We start from the raw sequence: 22,368 nt of genomic DNA on the forward strand, positions 1-22,368 counted from the left end.
AAATACCTTGGCGCGAGTCAATTCACGTGACTCAACATCTTCGATCTATTGGGTTTTTGAATCCTTCGTTCCTGTGCATTGTAACATACTGCAGAGCCGTTGTCATACTCAATTGCCCAGTCAGACCGGTCTTGGAGATAAGCCGTAGGGTTTGTCGCAGAATTCGAGTCTTTCTGAGAAGTACTCGTAATGGTCGCCCTTTCCGAGCATGACATCTTAGACGTCAACACGATCTCTCGCTTCCTTGCGTGCTCGCAAATACCGTCGCTCTGGACGTGTGATTCTGCTGATGTTCTAGTCTTCTGCGGCAATGCCATTCTCCCCATTGCGGAACACGTATTCTCAGCACTGGAGGCACGACCTGAACTGACGAGAACGCTAGTCATCTGCGGCGGCCTAGGACATTCCACCCAGTTCCTGTACGATGCCGTGCGAAACAGCGAGAAATACCGTAATCTTGCCGACCAGCCTCATGGTCTGCCCGAGGCTACTGTATACGAGCTAATGCTCAAACGATACTACCCCAAGCTCGCAGAACGCATCGAAGGTGGCGAGACGGAGCTCATTATCGAGGACAAGTCTACAAACTGCGGAGCCAACGCCATCTGTACGCGCCAGGTCCTCGAGCTTCACGGCATCACGAAGATGAAGACCTGTATCATCGTGCAGGATCCCACCATGTCACTGCGTACTCTGGCGGCATTCCAGCACACTTACCAGGACGTCGCGCCCTCAACCCGCTTCCTCGCCTGTCCAACCTTTGTACCGAGGGTGTATCTTGACCGCGTCGGATCAGGCGACACACACGTTGTGGCTGACTCAAATGAGTCAGTGAACAACATAAAATCTGCAACGCTTTGGGAGCCCCGACGCTTCTTCGACCTGCTGATGGGCGAAATACCTCGGCTAAGAGATGACGAGAACGGCTATGGTCCCCGCGGAAAAGATTTCATCGTCCACGTCGACATTCCGGAGGAGGTCGAAACAGCCTGGGCACGACTCAAGAAAATTTTGAACTTCAAGCGGTAAGAATGCCATCTAGGACTTCTTGGGGGTTTCCACATCGAACAGATGCCTGCCTGTGCTTGCTTTTGGTCCTGGGTTATCTTTACAAACTTCGGTTCGCCCGACATATCCTAACATGAGGTGTACAAGACTGCCCTGGAAGTTTTCACCCTGTCAATCGCCCACAGGCGGTGACCCCGATTTTCATCCACATGCCATGGTCCAACGCGTCCTCACGAAACCGACTCCCGAGGTCAAAAGAAGCAAATGAGCTCTGTTGGTCCCCACGGCAAGCCTAGTCCCACCAGTCTGGATTGCCCCGGCCGCTGTGTCCTTCGAACTTTTGCCGGCGATGGGACGCGCAGTCCTTGGTCTCTCCCGCGAGAGTGCGATGTCGATGAGTCTTGCATGGCTTGTTCTTTTTCGCGTGCTTGCAAAGGTTGTCTTTGGTCAACATGGACCCTTTGCAGCCGAAGTTCGGACAGTGGTAGTGGATTCGGACTGTCTCGCACATGATGAGTTGGGGAAGTGCTGTGGAAACGCAAGGCTGACTCGCTCGACCTGGATTGGGGAAAGGTTGTGGCCGTCGAATTCGGGTCAGCTTTTCACTCTGTCGGTAATGATGTTTGGCTTGGATCGTGGACCGAAGACGAAGATATCCAGGCTGGACGCGGGTTCTCGGCGGCCGCTTTATCACCTATGTCTAGATCTTGAGACACCTGTCAAAGAGATCGGGCTGTCACGGCGTCCCGATCATGCTACCATCCCGAGGCAACCTGAATCACATTTTCGGCACCCTGGTTGCTCAAGAGCCGCACTGGAGGTGAAATTGCAAAGCTCAGATGTTTTTCCAGAAGGCTGCATTTCTACGTCTTTCCCGATGTCGTGTCCGGGATCGGAGTCGCACAAGCCAGATTTCCCATGTTTGAGCATGCGGGTGTCTGCTTCCTGGTTCCGATCACGAGCCACAAGCACAGGAGCAAACTCGGTAACAAATCAGTGGCGGTGAGAGCAAACCCGGTACATCGACCCGTGAAATCCTTCACGCATGAGACGGTCATGGTGAGTGTGGGCATGGCGTGCACATTTGATGTGTTTGCATCAAAGATGCCTGCCTCGTCCCGACTGACACGGTAAACAGGGAAACAATGTTTCAAAATTCATCATCATGTCTCATTTCGTCATCTCATGCCGGTAATTACAATATGATGCTAGGTGCTGGTGACCAGGGTATCTGCATGATGAAGAAAAAAAGCCATTAAGAGAGCGCGCGATCAGTCCGAGTCCACTTCTCGCGGATCGCTGTTCATCGTCTTCTCCGGTCTGGGGCCAATCCCAACCATAATGCCGGCGGTCTTCCCCTCCCCAAAGCAAGAAAATGCTCTAAAAGAAACAATCTCCACGACTCGGAACACAAATGGTGACCTCCACAGATACCAACGATGAGATGAGAAAAAGCGACAGTGTGGACCGTCCAGCGACGCGATGAGATGGTGGAAGAAATACCCTTGTGGCAAGTGATGCAATATTGCTGTCACGAAACTCCAACGTCGATCCTCGCACAGCTGGCGATCGTCGACCGCACCCTCTGGTGAAACCCGCCATCGATCGCATCGTCGTACATGTCACTCAGCGGCCGAGGTAACATGCCCACACGACTGATACGTTGCTTCACAGCCTCCTTGGCGGGACCCAACGCGTTGGCCACCCCATCCACGCCGATGCGGAGATTGTAACAGATGAGCTTGTCGTGCTTCAAGCCAGGGTAGTGTTCGGATGAGGCGGCGACAGAGAACTTGAGTTTCGAATGGGCAAAGGCGATGGCCGCTGAAGGGGTGAAGCAATACTGTTCCAGGACTTCTGCCCGAAGGGCTGACATGTCGGGCACAGGTAAGGGTTCTGGTTCTGGTTTCGACTCCCAGCAAATGGAAGAGCATGTGCTCAAAGGTGATGATGCCGGCGACGAGCTGGTGCTGGAGATGGAGCTCTGACGAAAGTGTCGAGGCGACGATCGAGGCGAGCGTGGTGACGGAGGAGTATTAATGTCAGTGTCGAGCGAATCGAAGGCCATGGCCAGCGTCCGGAAATGTGAAGATGAACAAGCATCGAGCGTCCGGGCGTAGAAGCGCGTCTCCAACGCCCTGAGACGGGGGAGGCTTCCCACACAGCTGTCCACAAGACTGATGTGGTCCTTGAGGATGGCATCAGCATCATTGGTGTCGCCGAAATCGACGGCAATGTGTGTCAACGACGGCCGGATCAAGGGATGGATGTCCGGGTCAGACATGAACGCCAGAGCATCGGCCTCGGAGCGAAACACCAGAGCATTGAGACTGTAATAAAAGGTGATGGCCTCTGACCGGATTAGGTGACAAGTGTCGAGCAGCCCGCGGGCATCGTCTCTGGATGGTCGCGATGGGCGAAGCCGCCGTTGCGAAGGACACCTCAGTCGCATCGGTTTCGGCTGTTGAAAGGCGAATTTATAAATGAGGTTTCTCACCTCCGCTGGAAGGTCCAAAAGGCCCGGGGGCACGTCCAAAGGGGTTGATGCCATGGCTGTGTGTGCTGGCATCAATCTCGTTGCTGTCGTCTGCCGTATGTGCGCAAGATATGCCACCCAGCCCAACCAGTTGGACGGGGGGAGCAAAAGGGTGAAGCGTAGAAAGGATAAGGGAGAGAGAGACAACAACGCCACCCCTGAAGAATGTAAAAAAGGGTGGTGTTGTCTCGCAGCTACAATCAACAATGTCGTTTGCGAGAATTCAAGCCGTCCACTTGGGCGTGTTTGTCTGTGCTAGTAATGCTGTGGCGTCGACCTCCCCCTTAAAGATGATTCATCGAATCCAACGTGGAGTCGTAGGGCGAGCTGGCGGCGGCCGAGCACCTTACCAAAATAGAAAAGTCGGTGGGTTCCCTCAATCTCGCACAACATGAGAAGCGAACGCCTGGACTGTGTAGCGAGGGCGTGGCCTTCCACGCTGTAAGATCCGGGGGGAAATTGTTGCTGTGAATAGTTCGAAGTTGAGACCCGTATCGGTTCGGTGGGGGGTGCGAGGGAGGGCTTGAGGAGAGCGAAGAAGAAGGAGCAAGAGCAAGAGCAAGAGGCAGAGCAGGATAGCGACCGAGGCCAGCCTTCAAGAAGGAAAAAGACGAGGTTAGTCAACCGCAACGCACAATCAAGTGACGAGTGATTATGAATGAACCAGCGGTTCCATGTGGTCTGGACGAGTGGTGGTATCGAGGGCCCCCTGTGGTGGAGGTTGCCGCCGTGTGCCTTTTTCCTACAGTCATAGCGTAGCCTCTGCCTGGGTGGTTGGCAGTTTTCCCTTCATTGCTCGCCTGTTACTGCGTACTGGGTACGTATTCTCGATAGTGGAACCTTCTTTTGATTGACCTCGCCATGCCATGTCGCAATGTCTCACTTTAGCCCCCTCTGGAGGCAGGGCAACTTTGGCCTACATCAGGTTTAACCCCCGGGAAATTGGCTCGCAGATGCCCTGCGAGATACTGACGGGGTGGCTACGGAGCTGCGACGAATCGTATTGCGAGGCCACAGGAGCCACTTTCCCAGCGCGTGGCGTGATTGGCGGAGATGCCCAAACTGCGCACGGTTAGACTTCGCTAGCGCGGGCTTAGCGAGGATATTAATATCCGAAGCCTAATGCAGCCACAAGGCACTGCTCGCTCGCAGCCAATCGAGCTCCCCCCCTCCAACCAGGGTGGACCAGGGTGCTGCCCTCCAGCCCAACGGCCCCAGCCACGGCCTTTGCCTGCGGTCCTGCCCCATCTTTGCTACTGTACGGAGTACCTCTTTTTGTGGTGGTGGTGCGAACCAGTGTTTCCTCAGCGATCCGCCCGTCCCCTGAACCCTTCCCACTTCGCCCGTGCTCCGGACTCTGCTACGTCACTCGTGACCACATTCCCCTCCACTTCCGACGGGATACAGGGCGTGACAGGTGCGGTGGGCACGCGCGATCAGCGCGAACAAGCGAAAAGGACCCCCCGCGAACCCCTCGTCCGACCGGACTGATCGACAAGATGATGGCCATCATCACGAAAAGATCTGCCATCCTAAACTCAAAAACTCTGCATTTGGTTACAGAATTGTCCGATGAGTCGAGTACCCTTTATACCACAGTAGCAGCTACGGTAGGTACGTTGTGTTCAATGTCTCGAGGCTCGCATGACCTCTTGAAACTGCCACCACCGGGCCACCGGATACCGGTGGGCAGGATCGGAATGTTCCCGTAGCCAGCCAGCCAGCCCCTCAGTCCTGTGTGTATGCACCTGTCGTTACACCACCATTTTCCCCATTTAGACCTTTGGCTGAGCTGTCACGGCACTGACGTTGGGACTTTCGGCGTGCCTGCTCGTCGAGACAAGGTCGCCCTTCTCCTCCTCGGCCAAGACCTTGGCCGTCAATTCGTGCCGTTGCTTTTCTGTCGCGTCCGCGAAATGCACCACCACCTCGTCGCCAAACAACGCGTTGATCTCCTCCAGCGATTTGCCTTTGGTCTGCACCCCTGTGGTCAGCAGCTGAGGTCGCTGTGGTAGTTTGGCAACAGCCCCTTACCTCAGGACACCAAAAGTAGAAGATCAGAATGTTGACAAACGTCAAGCAGACGAAGATGATGTAGTACTTCCACTTGATGTTTGCCAGCGCCGTCGGTGCGGCTTCGACGTACACCAACGTCGATAGGAACGTTCCTGCAAGCGACCAGGCTACGCCTTGCGATCGGATGGTGGTCGGAAAGATCTCGGCTGCATCAGATTATGCATGTCAGCGCGCAGTCCGGGTTGGCCCATTCGCATTCCGGTATTAGGTCGTCAGACGGAGTGTGTTCGGGCATGACAAACAAGGCATATGCGGGCATATCACGGGCTGAACATGGCTCAGGCTCGCCCTACGGACCTGGCATGCACCGGCCGGATGGACAGTCCTGTCCGGCGCCCCTCTCCGTCCAGACTGTTCAACGGCGTATCGGTCGCCAGGACTCTGATCATGCATCGAAGGTGAAAGAAGAAGAACCGGAAATTGTACTTACAGCAATATACATAGCCAACCACATCGATGCCGCCGCCGTAAAACGTGATGAAGCAGAACGAGAAGAAGACGCCCATCGAGAGTCCGGCATGGTTCGTCGTGCCCGCATATTGGGCGATCATGGCGGTCTCCAGGCATACCGAAAGCATGCACCCGATGAGTCCGGCGACTGTATTTTAAGCGACATCCATACACTTCAGCTCTTCCATTCCGACGTTACACGGACAAGAACCACTGCAAGGGAATTTCTCAACTTACGCAGCAGTGGTTTTCGTCCTACTCTGTCAAGCAGCAACGCGCCCACAAAGTTGGATATTGTCGCCACGGTCACATAGGCCGCTCCCAGGATCAGGGGAACGCCGCCTGTGAGGCCGAGATTCTGGTACAAGGAGACGATGTAGACTGACGAAGATTGCGTGAGACAAGGCCCGCTCGTTCCGGCAGTGTATTCCGTTGAGTGGACGTACCATAGATGACCTGCGCCCCCGTCGATTGAGCGGCATACTGCACGGGGTGTTCAGCACTCGAGCGTCATGTGGCCGGGAGGGCAATCAAACCTGGATGAAGAAGCCCATCCAGAACCGCTTCTGGTAGGACTTGTTCTTGAGCATGCCGCCCCATCCGCCGCCCTCTCTCCATGCCGCCGTGTCGACTTGAACCTGTTGAGTCATTTGATAGAACTCTTCGCGCGCGTATTGCAGACTTCCTTCGTCTTCAGCATCGCCTCCGTGCAGACGCTTGACGATCTGCCATGCCTCGTCGCGGCGATCCCTTGTCAGCACTGGGAGAGGTGAGCGCTTTCGACGTCGACAGAAGAGTCTCCCAAGTCGACTTACACCAGCGGGGAGATTCTGGAATCCACGGGGCACACAAGGCCAATGCCAACGGTGGGAGGATCGACAGTGCAATCGGGAAACGCCACTGGAAGGACAAGTTCGAGGAATAGTAAGTCCCAGCTCCAACCCATCCGGCTAATGCATAGCCCATAACAATCCACGTGCCGTGTTGGCCCACCAAGAAGCCACGAGCATTCGGAGGCGCTGGAAGCGGTGTCAGCAGGCAACGCAAACGAGGCCGGTGGTCGGTGGTCGGTGGTCAGTGGTCAGCACTCACAAATTTCGGCTTGATAGAGGGGAATCAGAGTCACCATCATGCCGATTCCCCAACCTGCGATGAATCGCGAAACCAAAAACATGGCGATGTCAACAGAGCCACTGTTTTGTCATCGGATTAGTGTTGCGAGAAGTGTATCGCGGACCACCCAACCCCCGGGGGATGGCTGAAACCGCTCCAGGCCTTCGGAAAGACTCACGTTTCAAGGGCGCCTCCTACGACGTTGACCGCCGAAGCCAGATACATGGTCTCCTTCCTGCCACGGGCCTCGCACATCCAGCCCACGTGAAGGGCGCCGAAAAGGGCGCCTGCGCAATAGAGTCCATTGATGGTACCGGTGATGGCGTTCGTGTAGTCGGAGTTTGCTTGCAGGTTGAATTTCTGAATGAAGCCCGGCTGTCCGATGGTATTGGAGATGACTGAGAAGCCATATCCGAAGGTCAAACTCCCCAAGGTCAGGACGAGGATGATGCGCAGATTGTACCAGGTGTATGTTCGCGCCATGTTGACAGCCGCAATGCGATGCGAGAAAAGCAATAGGACGCAGGAGGTAGCTTAATTCTGCATGTCGACTGTGGGGTCTCCACGATTGATATACACCGTTTGCATCCTTGCGGGTCTAGGCTCGAGAATGGTGTTAGGGACTCGAGGATGGCAGCATCGTGGCTCTCTCGCTGTACGTAGGCTATACCGTGCTGACTTCGGTTATCCAGGCTGATCATGGAACTGGGGAAAAGGCTCGGCCGGGGATTGCAGCGACATATGTCCGATGCCAACGGGCCATGGCTGCAATTCGTGAGCCCAGCGACGCGTAGTTGTCATGCCTGCAAAGGCAGCAACGGGAGTGATCTGCTCCTGGTAAGGTTCATTCGAGTCTCTGAGAAGTCATTACCAGCGCATAGCAGAGAACGCCACGCGGACCCTTGGCTTCCAGCGTGTTTCAGTACAGTACCGACTTTCGCTCCTCGTCTCCAACTCCCCGCCAAACTCTCGTCCACTGCGCCACACTCCGATGGTCATTGCCGATACTCTGTACCCAGTACAGCAGCTCTGTGTGGGATTGTCCCTAATTAAGCTGGACATGTGCCTGTCTGGTCCCCGTACAGCTGCTACACATGACGTGGTGCGCAAGAGCGGACGTCCATGGAGCTGCCTTCTGGTCTCGTGCAGCCCCCTCTTCTCCTCCCGTGTGCTTTAACTGTGGTGCTAATCATTCATTAGTCAGTGACACTCATGGCTCGCCGTCGAGCTTGAGCCTTACCTTGGCCCCGGCCTGCCTCCTCCGAGCACCGGTGCAGTACCCCAACCTGCTCTCTCCCGCATTCATTCATAAGGGCCGCGCGTGGAAATTTCCCGGGGCATAGCCTAATGCCTTCTCTCCCTTCTCACAGCCTTCGACTTCCGGAGAATGACTCCACCCAAGGATGGATCAACCACACCAGAGCTCGTCGACACAACGTGGCCGGCCGAGGCAGCGTTCGGCTGTCGCGTGTACGTGGTGTCACTCGCGGCGCGTCAAGTGCAATGCTGCAGCGAAGGGGACGCCCTGCTCGAACTGTGAGGTTGCACGGCGGAACTGCCTGCTGATCGAGAGCAAACGAGGCAAGAAGCGGAAGGTGTCAGCTTCTCCTTCTGCCATTCAAGACGATTTGCCAGGTATCGTGCCAGCGTCTCCAGGAGAAGCTACTGCTGAGCCCGGCAACGTCTACGATCCCTTGAAGGGGGTTCGCACGCGGCCGAAGAGTACGCAGGATGGGCGTCCTCGGACTACGTCCACGTCGACAGGTGTCGCCGACCAGCCCGACCCAGCACAGGAGACTCAAGAGACCCTCTATGCCCAGGTGCTCGACCGAGCTACTAACGGCGATGCGCTCCGAGATGTCAAGGAAGGTGTGGTCCATTCGTGCTACATGGGCGAAACATTCAATTTGACCCATCTGCTACGCCAAACCAATGCGGACTCTGCGCGATCCGCGCGCAAGAGACATTACTTGGTACGATTTGACCCCAAAAATCGAGCAACACACCCGGTGGAAGACGACAGCTTTGTGCTGTCATTGCTCCGGCATCAGGGCTGCTTCACCATCCCTTCTGTCCACACGTGCTACCAGTTGTTCCGCACCTACTTCGAGTATGTCCACCCTCATTACCCGGTCCTCGACCGCGCCGACTTCGCTGCGCAGTACACCGATCTCGAACATCCGCCCTCTTATCTCTTACTCCAGTCCGTGTTGTTTATGGCGGCCGGTCATTGTGATCTCTCTGTCCTGATCGAGGCCGGCTTTCATTCGCGCTACCACGCTCGGAAGACCTTTTTCCAGCGCGCGAAAGCGTTGTATGACAGTGACCATGAACCGAACAAAGTTACCGTCGTGCAAGCCGTCTTTCTCATCAGTTTCTGGTGGAATGGGCCCACCGATCAGAAAGACACGTGGCACTGGCTTGGTGTCGCAATCAGCTTGGCACTCACGCTGGGAATGCACCGTTCGACCAAACATTCAGACATGAAACCCAAGGACCGGTGCTTGTGGAAGAAGATCTGGTGGTCGCTCTTTGCAGAGGTAGGATATATCGTCACTCTTGACAGGCATAGACTCATTTCCTCCTCTAGGACAAGCATGCTGCCACCGCCCTCGGTCGACCGGTCCACACTCGACGGAGAGATTGTGATGTCGAGCTCCTCGAGGTCACCGACTTCAATGAACAGCCTGTCGCGAGACCTGATATCTTTGGCACGCCGGAGCGCGTTGATTGCCTCTACGTGATCGCCCTCGTCGAGCTTTCCTTCATCGCCGAAAGCATTGTTGAGAAGTCCTTTACGGCGTTCAATGCCACAACCGCCGACAACATTGACATGTTTCAGGATTGTTCCGATGCGCTTGAGCAGTGGAAATCGCGACTTCCGCCGCAGTTGTCCATTGATAACACAAGCAACTGCCTCTGGACGAGCATGCTGCACATAGCACACAGGTAGGCGGGACTCACTATTGTGCTCCTCCTCAACTGACCTCTACCGTTTAGCTGGTTTGAGATCGTCACCCATCGTTCTATTTCGCCGCAAGACCTGTCTCCGCCCTCGATGAAGACTGCTCATACTCTGGCGATGGATGCAGCCAACCGTATGGTTCGCATCGTCGAAGAACTGCTCTCGCAATCTCACATACTGCACTGTCCCATTCACATTGTGCCGGCATTGTTCGCAGCCATGGGGATGCAAGCGGTGGACATATGCTCCGGGCAGTCAATCCTCGAACAGCTAGGGGTGGTCAAGGTCCGCCTCGCAATGATAGCTCTGCGCGAGCTTCAAAGCACCTGGCCGGTGAGCGGTTGGATCTTCCGCCTCTTCGCAAAGATTGTACGCAGGATACGCAACGGTGACGAGTTGTTACCCAACGAGCCTGTTAATGGATTGCCCGTCCAAGCAACAACCCACGTCCCTGACCATGATGGCCCAGGTGCACTCGTTAACGGCCAGACATCGGCCGAGGAACAGCATTTGATGGAGAGTGGCAAATTACAGTATGGGCAGGATCCAAGCTTGACTCAGCTATACACCATGTCAAGTCACGCTCCCGGTCGACAACTTTTCCCCGAAGCTTCAAACATTGCCATGCCGATGAGTTATCCAGCAGACTGGGGAACGATACTTGACGACGGAGCATGGGCGGACTTTGAGTACGAATTCTGAATGGACGGCTTCGATTAAGGACGCTGCCTTGACTCGCTTCACAATATGCATATGGCATTTGGCGGACTCGCGACGCCCCCGGGAAAGTTCAGCGGCGCACTGGTGAAGAAGAAACTCCACTTGTTCAGCCTCCGGCAGTTCTCAGCAAGTTCGTCGAGATCGAACATCTCTCCGACGGGCATGCCGAACAAAGCAATCAGGTTGTCATGCAATCCTGTCAAAGAGGGTCAGCGGAGGAATTGGATTAAGAGGGACTAGGTTGTCATCACTTACGCCACCTCTCGTTCTTCGCTGGCCATGCCTCGAACACATTCGCATCACCTCCCACGGCCGCAAAATGCCGATTCCACAGCCACTCCACCGACTCTTTGGTGCCCTCGACGCCAGCCCAGGTCGATCCTTCCACCGTGCCCTTTCGCCGTTCCTCGCTGGTAGCTTCTCTGTACCAGTGGACGAAGCCAGACCGAATGAGCAATATATCCCCATGTCGCAACTTGGTCCCCTGCCACGCAGCAACTGCCTCGAGGTCTTTCTCCGAGATGGCATGCCGCTCAATGGGCGAGTATGAGATGCCTTGTTCTTGTGCCCAAGAGAGGTAATCGAGGAGTACGCCTCGGCCGACGACTCCCCCTTTCTTTGACCATTGATCAATACCATTGCGGACTTTGGCATTCGGACCGGTGATTTCCTCGGCCTTTACGCCGTTGTAAAACAACCCGGTCGCCTGATGCGCCCAGTGTCCTTTCCCGTCAAGCCATGTCAGCGAAGCTACGGGCGGAGTCGTACTACGGGGGTATGGTCAGAGGAAATGAATAATACTCACGTAACCCATCCCACTGACTCCCACTCTGCGTATTCATATACACCTCATCATCATGACCTATCCAAGGACAGTCGTCCCCCTGCGCCGCCCGCAAGGACATGATTTTGTGGCTGGGCGGTCTTCTGTTCGAATGCGGCGTCTGACAATTATCCAACGACCAGTTGATCGCCACGCTGATTCCATGCTGGATCTCCTGCCTCGCGGCTAGAACGGTCCCGGGGGTCAAGAGATTGAGGGTGCCTAGTTCGTCGGGCGCATCAAGACCTAAGAGATTGTCCCACAAACCCCAGGTACAGCCAGCGGGAAGGCCAGGGACTGCTGGAAGATTGGCATAAGAGGGAACTTTGACCTTTTTGCCGTCCGGGAGTTCTAAGATGCATGGCTCGCCATTTGAGTCGTCGTGATTATGATGGCCATTGAGTGTGATGTGGGGATCAGATTTCGAGGGAGAGACTGGGGCCTTTTGTGCAGGCATCTTCGTGGCGGTAGAAGGAAGGAGGGGAGTAGAGTTGAGTGAGAGTTGAATAGAGAAGTGAGTACAGTATATTGGGGAATCCCACCAACAACCGGGCTGCGAACCGGTATGTACATTACGGTCCAGTGTACCACCTACAGGGCCGCAAGGCTAACTAAATACTGCATGTTGTATGCACACATGCACGTACCTGCCTGTGTATCCCGATTCCTGACAGTCCAGGGGTATAAGCATAGGCGTGTACCTAAACCATAACTCATAAGCGACGAGATACACCACTACAACAAGGATGCAGGATGCAGGTGCAGGATGCATGCTGCGGGACACGGACTTGGATGCATGCATGCAGGTATGTAACCAGCCAGCCAGCCAGCTTATCTGTCTGTACAGTACTGTGGTAAACTGTACAATACTCGCCCAGTGCTGTTGGACTGTTCCAGCGAAGATCGTCCATTCCCCGTTCCCGATAAGCAGGAGCAGAAGCAGAACCAGGCCAGACAGCCAGCGTCGTACACAGTACACAGTAACATCCTACATACCACATACGTAGTTTCTCCAATACCTAGTACCCGCGAGGAATCACGGACCCACGCCCCCAGTGAGACGTGACTCGGGATGGAGGAGAGAATCACGGACTGTGTATGCCGTGCATGACAGTACCACAGGACGAAGGATTGGTAATGATTTTTGCGACGTACGGTACGGAGTACTCACGAGTTTGAATCTCGGTTTGCGGCACAGCACAGCACAGCACAGGGAAGCACCAAAGCAAGTACCTCGTATTCCGTAGTGCATACCACGGTACTTCGTACTGTGTAAAGTGTAAAGTGGACAACGGTACTTGGACGTAGGCTATGTACTGTACCTATGTCGCCCGTGGTGCCCCTGCCTGCCTCGCTTGTGCCGAGCATGAAAAGGCTATCGATCGATCGATCCGTCCGTCGATAGGCTATTACCGTGTACGAGTGACTTACTCGTATCGTGTCACGGGTGTGTGGGGGTGTGGAGCGGGAAGGGTCATCGTTGGCAGTACGGAGCACGAATTACGTACCTACGCGGTACATTGAACTACCTAGGTACGGAACGCGATACATGGGCACTCGGGGCAGAGCACCCACATAGACACCACGGTACAAGTAGCAACGGTGCGCGTGACGTCTTGATAGTACGTATTACTGGGTGCTGGGTGCTGGGGTATTAGGTACCTCGTACTGGGTACCTTGTGCTGCGTACCTCCAACTGAGTTCCGATTACGTAGGATATGTATTTGTGTACGCCGTATGCCGTACGCTGCCCACCACGAATATAGAGACAGGTCAAGACACCCATGGTGCTGATCAGTGGCGTCTTCGCTTCTTCATATTGTCGTCGTGCTGTGTGCCTGTCGATCGGGAGGGGCAGGGAGGCCTCCTTGGTGAGGTGTAGGCTGTCGACTCTGCTTGCGGCTTGCTTGTCAGCCTACCCGTCCATCGATACCGCACTCACACTAGATGCGAATACTGTGCGTGGTATCACACCCACATTAAATACGACTATTGTGTGTTGGAGGCCCCACGAGTACTCCGTACGGGCTCGAGTTGAGCGCCTGCACGGATTCGATGCCCAGCCTCGCCACATACACGGAGCACAGCGCGAACCGCTGCGCCTACATTTGTCAACGAACACTGCATCTGCAACTGGGGGCCGGGAACCAAAAACGCAGCCCTTGATGTTACTATCGTGTTTGCGACACGAACACCATAGCGGATCCATCATTAGCAGGCCTAGGTAGTCGTAGTGGGAGCCTCGAGGCTCGAATACCCTTGGCATGGTGGCATGTTGTCTCGGCCTCGTATCCCGAACTCGCTCCATTGGTTGTGCCTCGTATTCGGACTGCCGTGTTCTGTACACGAGAATAAACTACGTTTACATCGCCCCAACGCAGCACTGCCTCTCCGAGTCCGACTCATGTGGAACGTCGTTCAAGGCAAACAATGTACTGGCACGGGACCGGTGAAGCGTGCCTGAAGACGATTCTGCGGCGGTCCAAAAATATCGAGGAATTGGCATCACTGGTCCTCGTGCTGCTGGCCGTTGTTTTATCTCCGTTCGGGGTTTGGACCCTACTTGCTCATGCGATATTTGTTCATCACCCAATCATCCACTTGTATTGTTGTCGTTTGCTTTCATATGCCTTGTCCGTCGTCACGGCCCCAAAGCTTGACGGTTCTGTCATGCCCGCTGCTGGCAATCCACTTTGCGTCGTTCGTAACGTCGACGCTAAGCACATTGCCTGAGTGGCCGCTCAGTTGCTTGACGAACGACCAGTCGTCCGCCGAGTAAATGTTGACATTCTTGTCGAATCCGCTGGTCACAAAGAAGGTGCCTGCTTTCCGAGGGCTGTGTTCTTGCCTCACGCTGTTGCTCTCAACAAGGGACGATTTCTCGCCATCCAAGCCCTTGAACCATTTCAGGTCCGACACGTTTCCATTGTGCGCGCCGATTCCACCCACGTTGCGGACTTGTCGAAGGTCCCAGCATTTGACCCACCCGTCTCCGGACCCCGAGAGGACGCGATAGTTGTCGATCCCCCAGTCCAGGCTGAAGATTTCGCGAATGTGCCCTTCCAAGATCATGACGGTACGACCTGTGCGGAGATCCCATATTCGGCCAATACTGTCGAACCCTCCGCTCGCCAGGAGAGATCCATCTGTGTTGAAGGCGACTGCGAACACTTGTCGTGAATGACCTTCCTGGAGGAGCAGCTCCGTGGTTGTTTCGACGTCCCATAATCGCCAAGTGGTGTCAAACGAGGCAGATGCTAGGTATTTTCCCGAAGGATGGAACTCGACTCGACAGACACGGTCGGTGTGTCCCTGGAGGGTCGCTAATGGTGTTTCTTTGTTCAACGACCAGAGATGTATATCGCTTGCACCACCTTGTCCACCAGCTCCACTTGCCAAATTGACAGAATCGGGAGAGACATTTGAATCCGCCAACGTCGCCCTGGGATACCAAGCAATACCTCCAACGATCCCGGTGTGGCCTCGTAACGTGCCTTTCTCGTCCAGGTTGGGAACATCGAGTAATTTGATCCCGCCGCCCCAATTTCCGGCCGCAATCAACTCTCCGTTGGGTGCAAATCGAGTGATACTGACCGGCCGCTCTCCTGCAATCTGTGTGCCAAACAGTTCAAACCCTTGTAACTTCTCCTTTATCTCTTTGCGATGTTTGATATGTGTGCGGAGGGGGATCGTCGAGTCCTCCCGTTGCCTCTGTATGCGAGCTTTTGCTCTTGGTAATGAATATCGCGCAATCTGCCGTCGAGCTTCAAGAAGCTCTGGGAGCCCCTCTGTGTAGAATTCCTCTTCTTGATCACCTGCGTCGTCTGCTTCTCCCATTGGCACATCTGCCACCGTTTCATCTCGGTCTGCCGTATCCTGCTGGTCGAGCAGAAGCTCTCGTAGACGATCTCTTCTCTCAGCTGGACCTTCCCCAAAAAGCGTAATCGGCTGTCCAAGTTCTCTGAGGCGCGCTCTCACTTTCCCGTCGTCTGTGGGCACTGCTAACATGGCAAGTCTTCGTTTTCGGTCAAATTGAGAGAGAATGGCTGACGCCTTCTCCGGGGCGACACCACCCGCTCCAGTAGGTATCTCATAGTTTCGGTCGACGGCTAGGAGACACAAAGAATTAGCCGGAGGGGAACAGTACTTCAGGCAGAGGGAGCGACCCACGAATGCTGGCCAAATCAATGCCCATCTCAGTGTCCTGCGTCTCAGCCATTTCCGTCAGCCTTACTTGTCTCCTGTTGGCGCTTCGCACAGAGAGACGGTCGAGCCTTCAAGGCAAATGTAAATAAAGAGGCGCGTAGTACCAGTAGTTGGGTGGTTTCTTACCTGAGGCTCCTCCTCTACATATGCTTGACGCGACGGATGCATCATGGCGCCGGTCGTCAATGGGGTTGCTGCGCGCGGCAGATGAGTATCTGAAGGATGCCCGGTCGAAGCTCAGAGAGGTGCCGCAGGAAGTCGGTAGCAGCGTATGTGTGACTGGAGCGCCGCTCATCATCGTCACGGCGAACAAAAAGTTGAGGGCACGGCCAGGCTGCTGTGTCATTGGCTGCAACGCTCCGCAGTTGGAGGCTCAAAGTGAGTGTTCATCATGACTTCAGTTTGTCCATCACTTTCGCTTCACATTCACCTCCGTTGAAGTTGACCACTGTATATTACTTTACTTTGACCGTTTCCACGCGTTGGACTTCGACTGCTGTCTTAACAATTACTTTGGGCCACTTGTACGCACACCACCACCAAGCCGACTCTATGCTGCTTGCTCGACATCCTGGCAGACAAACAAACTTCCCTCCAGCTTGCCCATCCGTAGAATCGTGCATTTGCCTGCCCCTTGCGCCCTGTTGATCTACACGCCGTGTCTTCGCCATGGCTGGTGTAGCAGCTTCGGCGGCGGAGATGATCCCCCAACTCGAAGCGGCGCGTAAACTCGCTTTGGGAGATCCTCAAGTATACAATCAAGTCCTCCCTGGCATTTTGCCTATCATCGGTTCCTCTGGCCACGTTGAGGTTCGAAGATGGGGAGCCGAATTCCTCGCCGAAGCCTTCGCCAGCCCTTCTCTCCCGAATACGCAAAAAGAGCAACTCTCGTCCGATGTACTTCCCACGCTTCGAGCCATGTTGGACACGCCGGGGGAGGATGCCGCAGTCACAAAGAGTGCAGTTCAAGCTGCTGCTAGTCTATACCCGCTGGTTTTCAGACGAGTGTACGTGTGGGACATATAGCCTCGATGTTTCGACAGTTCCTGACAGCTTTTCTAGAATTTCACATCCTACAGAGTCTACAATATGGCAGGAAATGAGCCGGATAAAGTTGAACATCCTCCAGCGGATGGACTCTGCTCCGATCGCAGTCCGAATCTGCTGCGTCAAATTCGTCCAGAAAGTCGTCCAAGTAGAGACTCCCGGCCTGATATCAGACCCACGGGTGAGTTGATTCGATGTATTTCGAGTCTCGATGCTAAACCTATCCAGCGTCCTGAGCAGAATGAGACCTCCATAGCGCTTGTCCCACGAACACACCCGTTGTTACAGCTCCCCAATCTCGAGGCAGAAGCGTCCGGTCTGCTGGACAGGCTGTTGAGCGTCTTCCAGGAAAATTCGATGGATCCCATACTGGTCGATGCCACACTGAACTGTGTGGCCATCCTGATCAGGAGTCGGCCTTCCATATCTACAAAAATTATCTCTGCAATCCTCAATTTCAACCCAATGAAACAGGCAAACGCTCCCATGACACCTCGACTCATGGTCATTGTGAGATCACTGGAACGAACGACAAGGGCTTTATTACGATGGGCTTTGAGGGCGGTTCCCAATCACCCGATGGAACAAAAGATCCAAGGGTACCTCATGCGTCTACAGCAATCTCGTACCGCGTTATTTTCTGAATCCACGGCCCAGAAACGCCCAGCAGAACCTACTGATGGTCTGGATGATGCGAAAAGACAGAGACTGATGGGAGCAACACGGAAATATCCACCCATGCCACCTCCGCCAAACACCTTTTCCCACCTATTCACCCTCACCGAAGATACCAGCCTCCAGCAATTCGACGTTACGCTCCTGCCAGCTGACATTGTCAGCACCGTGACTACTGTCTTGCTGCAGCATGTGGATGCTGCTTCTCTAGATGATGCCATTAATGCTATTCGGCAAAGGTATACCCATCTGCAGAAAATGGCCCAGACGACCCACGTTCCGGACGTGCCCTTGCTAGGGCCGACGGGTATTGATGACGAAGACGACTATGACCCCGAATTAGCTACTGGTTCAGATCACGCACTCTCTCAAACCACAGAAAAGGCACTAGAGGAGCTTGCTCAGCCCGCGATTGAGTTAGGCCCCTTTGAGCTGCCCAAGCCTCCTCCTTTGACTGGTGTTGAAGTCGCCACTTTGGCGGATCAGACCATTGGCCACGTCTTTCAACTGGTCGCCTCTCTGGATGCGGCTGGACAGTCTCATGCGAAGCAGAAGTCGGGTTTGAATCGCATAGCTGCTAGCTCCAACGACCGGGATTCCTGGGCGACAATTCTCATGCGTCTCGCAACCAGGGCACCATCAGGCCTGAGTGATCTCGCCGGTGTCCTGACCGATGAAGAGGTAGAGACGGCCAACAACCAAATCATAAAGCAGGAGAATGCCGACGAGCCAGCAAACGTGGCAAATCGAATCCGCCAAACTCTATTCATGTACGTCCTTGAAGATTTCCGACCGCGCCTTAACCTGGCCATCTCCTGGCTCACCGAAGAATGGTACTCGGACAAGCTGGCGGCAAAGACACACCCCGAGCTGGGCCACCTACCCAACTATACCCGTTGGGTGAATCGGCTCGTCGACCGACTACTCCCTTATCTCGATGCTCGCGACAAAAACCTTCTAATTCGCTTCCTGTCCGAGATTCCCAGCATTGATCGCGAAGTTCTTGACAGGGTCAAGACACTGGCTCGAGATCCGGAGAGGATCAGCATGTGTATTCTTGCGATGCAATACCTACTCATGATGCGACCGCCTGTCCGAGACACGGTGCTGGACACCATTGAAAGCATCTGGCACGAGGGAGATGAACAGGTCAAGCAGGCAACCATCAAAGTGCTGAACAAATGGCGGCCGGGTTTCCTAGAAAGGGCAGCGAAAAAGGAAGAGGAGGTCAAAGACGAGACCAAGCCCAATTTGAATGGGGTGAAGAGTCCACCTATCGAGGCTATTCCTGGACAAATGGAACCTACGAGTAATGATCCGAGGAGGAGAAAACAAATGGCTGCTGCAACTGGATAGCCACAGGTATGCCAATGTATAATCACCGACGGTGTGCGTGCGTTATGTGTGCGTGCGTATGCTGCTACGAAGCACGTGGATCAAATCTTGAGGTTGACCGGGATGCAAGTGACAGTGGTGCGAAGAGCAATTTTCACAGACGTGCGTGCCATTTACAGACCATCCAGGAACATGAGACTCTCGGTAATAGCACAAGGATGTGAACTTGGTGAATCAGTATCTAGTCTAGGCCCGTGATCTGCCGGGGCCCTACACGTCGTTCTGTGACTCACTTACTCGCTCTAGCATGGACCCTCTTCCGCCTCCCGAACTCACTCCTCCCTATTCCTCCTTACTGTACTCCCGCTACCAACCCCTCCCTCCAGCACTTCCACCGCCTCCTCAGCCCTCTCCACGGGCACGAACAAATGGTCATGATAGAACCCGGCCACGGGGTTGACGCTGATCCCCCGCTCCGCCAGCCTGGTCGCCAACACGGCCATGAACCCGACGGCCGAGAGCGACGAGTGCACGTCACACGTCAGGAGGCGGCACGGGAACGCGTACGTGAGGGTCGTCGGCGGCGACTGGAGAAGGCCACCGTCCAGGGGAGTGGCGGCATACCGCTCCGCTACATCGCGCTGGAGGATCAAGGTGATTTGATCGTCGCGAGGGATGCTCGGAGGAGGACTGGACGTCGCTGCGCCTGTCCTTGTCTCTACTCCTGCGTCTGCGCCTGCATCTGCGTGCGACGACACAGCAGCAGACGCAGACCTGGTGCACGGTTCGCGGAAGAACAGGAGGATGTCGGAGAGGGGGATGGGAAAGACTGTCGTGCCATTCCCGTGAAAGTGCGAGGCCGGCATGGTCGCAAAGACGTATGTTTCCGGGTGGATTGTGATTTTGAGGGTGGAGAGGAGGGCCGAGAGGGATGTTTCGCCTCCGGTTGAGGTCGAGGTTGAGGTTGTCGCGGCTGTTGTGGGAGAAGTGTCTGGCATGGACATTGTAGGTGATAGTACAGAGTACCTTTCTGCCTCTCCGGGGCTTAGTTGTTTAACATTTAGACTTCCGACAGTCTGCTAGGTGAATGGATAACCGGGTGTCCTGTGTCCCGTCTCTCGTGTCTCGTGTTGCGTGTTGCGAGTGAGTTATTCACAGCTGAGAAGATCAGGATTGAAGGCGTACAGTAGCAAGGATGCACAACCACCCCGAGATTAGGACGGTTCCATTTCAATGCCGTCCGCCATTTCTACGTGCAAGTTGATTTCATTTTTCTTTGTTTGGCACTTTTCAATTAGTGTTGACTCGTCAACATCTGTAATGTTGCCCTTGTCGAAGGGCGCGCCTCTGAAAAGGTTCCAGAAAGGAGTTACGCAGTACGGAGTACAGAGTATAGACGCCAAGAATAATCCAAGGAGACTTTGTCGTTGAGATCAGCAAACCAGGAGTGATAGTGAACTCACTCAAGCTTGAGCCTCGAAAATACCGCATGTATCTCTTCTCCCAACTGCAGGATCATTCCCACATACAACCTCGGTAAAGACCTCCCTCGTTGACCCGCCCTTGATCAACTGGCAATATGTAGCTGTGGTGCAATCAATTGTTCCACACCCACCAGTTCTACGACTACCTCGCAGATGAGTCGGCCCAGTAGAGTTGAGGAAGGCATAAGTAGCTCAAAGTCGAACGCAGCTGGTGCTGCCCAAGCACCGATGAGGCTACAGCACAGCTGAACCACCACCAGTGAAGCATACCCGGCGAGAAGGGCCAGTGAAAGTTGGAAGACGACGCTGGAGGTGTCGTATCTGTCGCCCGGGATCGAGCCTCGAACATCAAACTTATTGAAGAACGAGGACTCGGCGATTTGTTGCCGACTCGTGCTCTCACAGCAATGCTACTGTAATCGATAGAGGCAAATGAGATTGCGAAACTCGAGAACGGAGGAAACAGAGCTCTATGACGAAGAAGTGTGGCAGTCCTCAGGGGGGGCGTCCCAAGCTGATACTGTAACTAATTGAGTCTTGCCGGCTGAGTGTACGGCGATCACAGTAGGCGTTCGAGGCTCGGCACACTCGACTGTATACAGTTCAAGACTTGCATCTGGTAAGGCACCACATATTTCGTGTCCACACAGCTGGACTTTGAAACCCGCGGATAATGTTGGCAGGAGACCTCACGTCTAAAAGGTTTCCACTCCTTGGATGTCGCACTGCATGTACTGGAAAATGAGAAGATGAGTTGACAGTGTCTATTCATGCTGGGCTCTTTGATGAAAGTAATCAACTCTTCTATATCGTCGCGAGGGTCCTGCAAAAGGTGTCAGCACAAGGCCAATCTCGGTGGCCCATTGTTGTTACGTGTCCGTGCTTGTAAAGGGACTGCTCTCTGAACAGATGGCAACCAGCAAGCCATACAGGTGAATGACTCCGACCCTGCCGATTGAATGGACATTCCTGGTGCCATGATAGAGCTCGACTCGGGCGACTCACGCCAAACATCTTCCTCATGCTCGGCAAAAGTAAAATGGAACATAAGTGAGATTAGATTGAGCGGCCGCTGGGATCTGGATGCGACCGGAGCGGAGCAGGTTCGTGGCCTTCGTTGCTGGAACAGAACCTCGCGTCCACCAGCAGACGTCTCATCCAAGCTGAAATTCAATTTTCATGTCGTTTTCTCCTGAATGAGACACAAGTGTTGCAGAAGGTGCGCTTGGAACGTTCTGGTCAAAATCGATTCATCGTCCGGTTATGACGACCGAGAGGCACACTTGTAGCCGGAGTTTTACAGCAGGAAGTAGACAAGATCATGAGAAATCGACTGGCTCAGTAGGCTTCACAGGGAGTTAGGACACTGGATTTGGGAAGGCGGCATTGTGGCAACCCAGCCCAGTCAAACAGGCCTGCGGTGAAGGCGTCTCGAAGGAATCAACGGGTTAGCCAGCCTCAACCCCGACGTCCAAGCCAATTCCCGTACTTACCTGGCACGTCCCTACTCAGTCAGCCGCAGGAGGACAAATGAGTCCAGTGATCGGCGCCAGGAGCGCGTAGCCCTGGTATCTGCTCTGCGCCTTTGAGACCAGTCTAGGTTTTCCCTGTCATCGTCGCAGTTTGAGACGGTAGAAGGTACAGGTACAGATGAAAGAGTGGTGAAGAGTGACGAAGCTGAAAGCGCATTCTGAACAAGGCTTGACGCTACCCCCCACCGTTGCCCGTACGGTCAAGCATTACAACGTCCGGGAACACGAACTCATTCTGAGGTGAATCTCAAATACCCTACCTTCTCATTGCCTCCCATTGCCTGCCATTGCCTCCCTCCCCATACAAATCTCGAGATTACCGCGCCCTGAATCGTACATACAATAAAGGTAGCCTCTCCAAGTAAGTTACAAAGTCCTACATGACCGTACAGCAAGCC

General features: G+C 54.5%; 8 protein-coding genes across 8 annotated transcripts; 3 read left to right on the top strand and 5 right to left on the bottom strand.

Annotated features, from left to right (window-relative positions):
* Nucleotides 1-189: 189 nt before the first annotated feature.
* On the top strand, nucleotides 190-1,029 carry G647_02934 (uncharacterized protein; the record flags this gene model as incomplete). The annotated part of the gene is made up of 1 exon (XM_008727280.1): nucleotides 190-1,029. One exon carries the CDS (start codon nucleotides 190-192, stop codon nucleotides 1,027-1,029), a length of 840 nt encoding a protein of 279 aa, XP_008725502.1.
* A 1,510-nt stretch (nucleotides 1,030-2,539) lies between these two features.
* Nucleotides 2,540-3,559, bottom strand: G647_02935 (uncharacterized protein; the record flags this gene model as incomplete). The annotated part of the gene is made up of 1 exon (XM_008727281.1): nucleotides 2,540-3,559. One exon carries the CDS (start codon nucleotides 3,557-3,559, stop codon nucleotides 2,540-2,542), a length of 1,020 nt encoding a protein of 339 aa, XP_008725503.1.
* A 1,760-nt stretch (nucleotides 3,560-5,319) lies between these two features.
* On the bottom strand, nucleotides 5,320-7,666 carry G647_02936 (uncharacterized protein; the record flags this gene model as incomplete). The annotated part of the gene is made up of 9 exons (XM_008727282.1): nucleotides 5,320-5,520; nucleotides 5,579-5,766; nucleotides 6,051-6,218; nucleotides 6,308-6,451; nucleotides 6,517-6,553; nucleotides 6,607-6,830; nucleotides 6,886-7,089; nucleotides 7,163-7,263; nucleotides 7,362-7,666. The coding sequence occupies 9 exons, from the start codon at nucleotides 7,664-7,666 to the stop codon at nucleotides 5,320-5,322; spliced, it is 1,572 nt and encodes a 523-aa protein (XP_008725504.1).
* A 920-nt stretch (nucleotides 7,667-8,586) lies between these two features.
* Nucleotides 8,587-10,850, top strand: G647_02937 (uncharacterized protein; the record flags this gene model as incomplete). Its single annotated transcript, XM_008727283.1, has 3 exons — nucleotides 8,587-9,723; nucleotides 9,774-10,132; nucleotides 10,184-10,850. 3 exons carry the CDS (start codon nucleotides 8,587-8,589, stop codon nucleotides 10,848-10,850), a joined length of 2,163 nt encoding a protein of 720 aa, XP_008725505.1.
* Nucleotides 10,851-10,888: 38 nt separating this feature from the next.
* On the bottom strand, nucleotides 10,889-12,148 carry G647_02938 (uncharacterized protein; the record flags this gene model as incomplete). The annotated part of the gene is made up of 3 exons (XM_008727284.1): nucleotides 10,889-11,064; nucleotides 11,124-11,591; nucleotides 11,674-12,148. 3 exons carry the CDS (start codon nucleotides 12,146-12,148, stop codon nucleotides 10,889-10,891), a joined length of 1,119 nt encoding a protein of 372 aa, XP_008725506.1.
* A 2,165-nt stretch (nucleotides 12,149-14,313) lies between these two features.
* Nucleotides 14,314-15,910, bottom strand: G647_02939 (uncharacterized protein; the record flags this gene model as incomplete). The annotated part of the gene is made up of 2 exons (XM_008727285.1): nucleotides 14,314-15,800; nucleotides 15,862-15,910. The coding sequence occupies 2 exons, from the start codon at nucleotides 15,908-15,910 to the stop codon at nucleotides 14,314-14,316; spliced, it is 1,536 nt and encodes a 511-aa protein (XP_008725507.1).
* Nucleotides 15,911-16,566: 656 nt separating this feature from the next.
* On the top strand, nucleotides 16,567-18,975 carry G647_02940 (uncharacterized protein; the record flags this gene model as incomplete). Its single annotated transcript, XM_008727286.1, has 3 exons — nucleotides 16,567-16,904; nucleotides 16,960-17,125; nucleotides 17,173-18,975. 3 exons carry the CDS (start codon nucleotides 16,567-16,569, stop codon nucleotides 18,973-18,975), a joined length of 2,307 nt encoding a protein of 768 aa, XP_008725508.1.
* A 311-nt stretch (nucleotides 18,976-19,286) lies between these two features.
* Nucleotides 19,287-19,958, bottom strand: G647_02941 (uncharacterized protein; the record flags this gene model as incomplete). Its single annotated transcript, XM_008727287.1, has 1 exon — nucleotides 19,287-19,958. The coding sequence occupies one exon, from the start codon at nucleotides 19,956-19,958 to the stop codon at nucleotides 19,287-19,289; it is 672 nt and encodes a 223-aa protein (XP_008725509.1).
* Between the last annotated feature and the right edge of the window lie 2,410 nt (nucleotides 19,959-22,368).

Source organism: Cladophialophora carrionii (genome assembly GCF_000365165.1).
Source record: "Cladophialophora carrionii CBS 160.54 unplaced genomic scaffold supercont1.2, whole genome shotgun sequence".
NCBI lineage: Eukaryota > Fungi > Ascomycota > Eurotiomycetes > Chaetothyriales > Herpotrichiellaceae > Cladophialophora > Cladophialophora carrionii.